This window comes from Mustelus asterias, chromosome 23 (genome assembly GCF_964213995.1).
Source record: "Mustelus asterias chromosome 23, sMusAst1.hap1.1, whole genome shotgun sequence".
Taxonomy (NCBI): domain Eukaryota; kingdom Metazoa; phylum Chordata; class Chondrichthyes; order Carcharhiniformes; family Triakidae; genus Mustelus; species Mustelus asterias.
This window is the reverse complement of record NC_135823.1, coordinates 72,731,193-72,737,192: the sequence shown is the minus strand read 5'-3', so window position 1 is coordinate 72,737,192 and position 6,000 is coordinate 72,731,193. Positions and strand designations below refer to the sequence as shown.

The 6,000-nt window shown below is 50.7% G+C and overlaps 1 protein-coding gene across 1 annotated transcript in view; it reads right to left on the bottom strand.

Annotated features, from left to right (window-relative positions):
- Positions 1-597: 597 nt before the first annotated feature.
- The window catches only part of LOC144510899 (uncharacterized), a 48,144-nt gene continuing 42,741 nt past the window's right edge, over positions 598-6,000 (bottom strand). The window contains exons 7-8 of the mRNA XM_078240958.1: positions 1,990-2,184; positions 598-750 (exon numbers count right to left, since the gene is read on the bottom strand). Coding sequence (XP_078097084.1) covers positions 598-750; positions 1,990-2,184 — 348 coding nt within the window. The remainder of the gene's footprint in view (positions 751-1,989; positions 2,185-6,000) is intronic.

Below are 6,000 nucleotides of genomic sequence, written 5' to 3'. Positions count from 1 at the left end.
TCTGAAAGAGCATCTTATCTAGGCCATCCCATCTCCATAACCCCACACATTTACCATTTAGATGAATGATATAGAAAGAATACCTCACTGACAAATAATACCAGAGGCAGGTTTAATTCTGCACTCACATACAGTAACTGATATCAATGATACAGAAAGAATACCTCATTGATATACCACCTAATCCACCTAACTCGCACGTCTTTGGACAGTGGGAGACGACCAGAGCATCCCAAATCAATTTATTCTGACATGTCCAAATGCAGAATTTCTTCTGGAATCTGATGAATCTTCAAAAACTCCACAAAGTGTATTAATTACTCTTCCCTGAAGCAAATTTGGTGGCAGAGAGAGCATTTAATTAGGCAGGTGGCCAGTGCCTGGGCACCCCGCTACCTTCCCACCTCCGCCAAGATTAAGTCCAGAGCTGAATGGCTCATGGACGACCTTCCCAACCTGTCACAAACTGAGGCCCTTAATTGGGCAATGAATTAACCCAGCAGCGGACAAACTGGTCTGGGTCGATATCAAAGCTATAAAGTCTATAAATATAAGCTATTGTCCTTTACAACAGAATCTCCTCAAGAATTCCCTTTATCAGGGATAAAAACAAGTGGCCACAATTTCCAACATTATTGATGTCTCAATGTTGGGGAAATATTTTTGCTTACCAGTTTTATTCCTCTCGTGTCCAATGATGATGTATTGAAGTTTTCCAATATTTGGAATTTCCACCAGAAATACATCATTCTGTAAAACACATTTAACAAAGATTCGTATCAAAGCAAAACGGCAATTGGATAAACGCCAGAATTATACCGCCCCATCCGCCACGGGAATCGTAGCGGCCGAGGGGCGGGCAATGGGAAAGTCCTTTGATCTCGAGTGGGATTTTCTGGATCGAGTGAGGCCATCAAACCCCGTCCATAGTAACTGTACTTTGACATATTCAACAATGCCATTCTGATAATTGTGTGTTTCCTTTATAAATTGCCAGATTTCTCAGAAAACTAACTGGGGCAAATTTTACTGTCCCACCCACCACAGGAATCAGAATGGGTGAGGGGCGGACCCTGGAAAGGTCCGTTGACGTCAGGCGGGATTTTCCGATCTCGGGGCTAGTGAGCCAGAAAATCCTGCCCTCTATCTCCTGGGAAACAACAGACATACACCTTTTACAGCTAAACAAAAGCTTGAGGAACATTGAGTCATTCCATGGTTCATTCCCCACAGCAAGGCCTTGACTAACCAGCAGAGTTGATCTGCCCGGTTAGAATTTGAACAAAGCTTGGTAGTTAACTGCTCCATGCTGCATTCTCCATGACAACACCTCCACCAATCAGAGTCCACTTGTCCACCAATCAGCACACTTTTCTTATGCAGTATGAATTGTTGTTCCCCCCCCATTATAGCAGGTAATTTCTTGTGAGCTTTCCTTATGAGTACAAGATGAAAAGCTTCGACTGCATGACACTTTTCCCAATAATACTCAAGTTCTGTACTACCAAACTACCAAAAGTAACATTTATCTTAGAACAGAAGGTAAAAAGTGATCTGGAAAAATTTCTAAATATACAATACTACCGATTTTGAAAGTAAGGTTGTAAAATGAAGGAGCTAAAATCAAGGGCTGGGGTTTTCCAGTCCTGCCTGTAGTGGAACCTGTCATGGGTGGTCTGGAAGATCTGGAGAAGCAAGCAAAAGTCCATTGATTTTGGGTGGGAATTTCAGGTCTGGCTGTGGGCAGGACTGGAAAATCTCATCCAAGGATAAAATGCTTTCTTTGGAGGATCAATAATAATTACTTCATTTAAATTGGGACATTACCAATATTTTGCATTCTACATTTAAAATGGAAAATTCTTTTACTTTGCTGTATTTCTACTTGTGTCCATAATGAAGGAAATATCCTGAAAGTATGCAAGAATTGAGCATAAAAAGGTGTAGTTTATATAGAAAAATTTGGTCATTATTGGAACAGTTGCTTACCTGACCATTTTGGAATGGAATATAATTGGAAAGTGAGTTGAACAAAAGTACATCTTCCACCTTGCCTTCTTCTCCGTACAAGCTAACTAAAACATCAGCCTTTGAGTCAGCCCCAAGGCAGCTTCCTGTCTGAATTATAACTTCATACTCAGTCCACTCTGGCTCTATTTCACTTGGCTCGTCCGTTTGTAGTTTCTGTAACGTTTTAGAAAGTGAACAGGATATTGGTTAATTATCCCACAAATGAACTCAACGATCACAGTTTTCTGTCATGTCTCAGTAATTCCAACCATCTTCCTAGAGAAACAATCCAGTTATTTAAAATGTTACCTTTATGATAAATCCAACTCCTTTGGCAAGATCAGAGATGAAACTAGACAGTTTAAGGAGAGTTGGAAGGGTAAGGGTCAGAGATGGGAGGTGTGGCTCCATTCACTTGGGGTGGAAGCAATCAGCACCTGGGGTGGGGAAAGCTGGTTAGCTCGGTGTGCTGGAGGGGAGCTGGTTAGCTTGGTGTGCTGGGGGGAGCTGGTTAGCTCGGTATGCTGGGGGGGGGAGGTGGTTAGCTCGGTGTGCTGGGGGGGAGCTGGTTAGCTCGGTGTGCTGGGGGGGAGCTGGTTAGCTCGGTGTGCTGGGGTGGGAGCTGGTTAGCTCGGTGTGCTGGGGGGGAGCTGGTTAGCTTGGTGTGCTGGGGGGAGCTGGTTAGCTCGGTATGCTGGGGGGGGAGGTGGTTAGCTCAGTGTGCTGGGGGGGAGCTGGTTAGCTCGGTGTGCTGGGGGGGAGCTGGTTAGCTCGGTGTGCTGGGGTGGGAGCTGGTTAGCTTGGTGTGCTGGAGGGAGCTGGTTAGCTTGGTGTGCTGGGGGGGAGCTGGTTAGCTCGGTGTGCTGGGGGGGGGAGCTGGTTAGCTCGGTGTGCTGGGGGGGGGGGGGAGCTGGTTAGCTCGGTGTGCTGGGGGGGAGCTGGTTAGCTCGGTGTGCTGGGGGGGAGCTGGTTAGCTTGGTGTGCTGGGGGGGAGGTGGTTAGCTCGGTGTGCTGGGGGGGGGGAGTTGGGGGGAGGGAGCTGGTTAGCTCGGTGTGCTGGGGGGAGCTGGTTAGCTCAGTGTGCTGGGGGGGGGAGCTGGTTAGCTCGGTGTGCTGGGGGGGAGCTGGTTAGCTCGGTGTGCTGGGGGGGGAGCTGGTTAGCTCGGTGTGCTGGGGGGGAGCTGGTTAGCTCGGTGTGCTGGGGGGGAGCTGGTTAGCTCGGTGTGCTGGGGGGGAGCTGGTTAGCTCGGTGTGCTGGGGGGGAGCTGGTTAGCTCGGTGTGCTGGGGGGGAGCTGGTTAGCTCGGTGTGCTGGGGGGGAGCTGGTTAGCTCGGTGTGCTGGGGGGGAGCTGGTTAGCTCGGTGTGCTGGGGGGGAGCTGGTTAGCTCGGTGTGCTGGGGGGGAGCTGGTTAGCTCGGTGTGCTGGGGGGGGGGAGCTGGTTAGCTCGGTGTGCTGGGGGGGGGGGGGGAGCTGGTTAGCTCGGTGTGCTGGGGGGGGGGGGAGCTGGTTAGCTCGGTGTGCTGGGGGGGGGGGGGAGCTGGTTAGCTCGGTGTGCTGGGGGGAGCTGGTTAGCTCGGTGTGCTGGGGGGGAGCTGGTTAGCTCGGTGTGCTGGGGGGGAGCTGGTTAGTTCGGTGTGCTGGGGGGGAGCTGGTTAGCTCGGTGTGCTGGGGGGGAGCTGGTTAGCTCGGTGTGCTGGGGGGGAGCTGGTTAGCTCGGTGTGCTGGGGGGGAGCTGGTTAGCTCGGTGTGCTGGGGGGGGGAGCTGGTTAGCTCGGTGTGCTGGGGGGGAGCTGGTTAGCTCGGTGTGCTGGGGGGGAGCTGGTTAGCTCGGTGTGCTGGGGGGGGGAGCTGGTTAGCTCGGTGTGCTGGGGGGGAGCTGGTTAGCTCGGTGTGCTGGGGGGAGCTGGTTAGCTCGGTGTGCTGGGGGGGAGCTGGTTAGCTCGGTGTGCTGGGGGCGGGGAGCTGGTTAGCTCGGTGTGCTGGGGGGGAGCTGGTTAGCTCGGTGTGCTGGAGGGGAGATGGTTAGCTCGGTGTGCTGGAGGGGGGGGCTGGTTAGCTCGGTGTGCTGGGGGGGCGCGGGGAGCTGGTTAGCTCGGTATGCTGGCGGGGGTGGGCGGGGGGGGGCGGCGGTGACTCCTGTTCTTTCTGCCCTACAAAAAGTGCTCGAGAGGCATTTCACTGCGAGATCCAGCAATCCTCCCATCCCCTGATCTGCAGGGCTAAATTTACAAAGAACAAAGAACAATACAGCACAGGAACAGGCCCTTCGGCCCTCCAAGCCCGTGCCGCTCCCTGGTCCAAACTAGACCATTCTTTTGTATCCCTCCATTCCCACTCCGTTCATGTGGCTATCTAGATAAGTCTTAAACGTTCCCAGTGTGTCCGCCTCCACCACCTTGCCCGGCAGCGCATTCCAGGCCCCCACCACCCTCTGTGTAAAATATGTCCTTCTGATATCTGTGTTAAACCTCCCCCCCTTCACCTTGAACCTATGACCCCTCGTGAACGTCACCACTGACCTGGGGAAAAGCTTCCCACCGTTCACCCTATCTATGCCTTTCATAATTTTATACACCTCTATTAAGTCTCCCCTCATCCTCCGTCTTTCCAGGGAGAACAACCCCAGTTTACCCAATCTCTCCTCATAACTCAGCCCCTCCATACCAGGCAACATCCTGGTAAACCTCCTCTGTACTCTCTCCAAAGCCTCCACGTCCTTCTAGTAGTGTGGCGACCAGAACTGGACGCAGTATTCCAAATGCGGCCGAACCAACGTTCTATACATCTGCAACATCAGACCCCAACTTTTATACTCTATGCCCCGTCCTATAAAGGCAAGCATGCCATATGCCTTCTTCACCACCTTCTCCACCTGTGACGTCACCTTCAAGGATCTGTGGACTTGCACACCCAGGTCCCTCTGCGTATCTACACCCTTTATGGTTCTGCCATTTATCGTATAGCTCCTCCCTACATTATTTCTACCAAAATGCATCACTTCACATTTATCAGGATTGAACTCCATCTGCCATTTCTTTGCCCAAATTTCCAGCCTATCTATATCCTTCTGTAGCTTCTGACAATGTTCCTCACTATCTGCAAGTCCTGCCAATTTTGTGTCATCCGCAAACTTACTGATCACCCCAGTTACACCTTCGTCCAGATCGTTTATATAAATCACAAACAGCAGAGGTCCCAATACAGAGCCCTGCGGAACACCACTAGTCACAGGCCTCCAGCCGGAAAAAGACCCTTCCACTACCACACTCTGTCTTCTGTGACCAAGCCAGTTCTCCACCCATCTAGCCACCTCCCCCTTTATCCCATGAGATCCAACCTTTTTCACCAGCCTACCATGAGGGACTTTGTCAAACGCTTTACTAAAGTCCATATAGACGACATCCACGGCCCTTCCCTCGTCAACCATTCTGGTCACTTCTTCAAAAAACTTTACCAGGTTAGTGAGGCATGACCTCCCTCTCACAAAACCATGCTGACTATCGTTAATGAGTTTATTCCTTTCTAAATGCGCATACATCCTATCTCTAAGGATCTTCTCCAACAACTTCCCCACCACGGAGGTCAAATCTGAGGGAGGCAGTCTCTTTACCCCCTGGCAATGAATTGCTTGCTGCCCGGTCCCCCCGCCACACACTCACACACACACTCACTCCCCCACCCCCCACTCCCCCCAGCACACTGAACTAACCATCTCTGCCCAAACCTCCTGCTTCTGTAAGATTAAAATAACTTCAAGGAAATGGTTCAAGGAATACCAGTCAGGTGTGTAGCATTATCATGCAAACTAGAAATAGTTCATATCAAATTATTTTCTTTGTTATTTAACAAAGGTGTAAACCTGAATACCGAACCATGTCCATTCTCCCTGAATGACAGAGAAATGACTTTGGCATCAACCTTAATTACTCTTCTGATATTACACACGATAAACGTCTGAGCTACAGTTTCACTTGTGAAATTCAACAGCT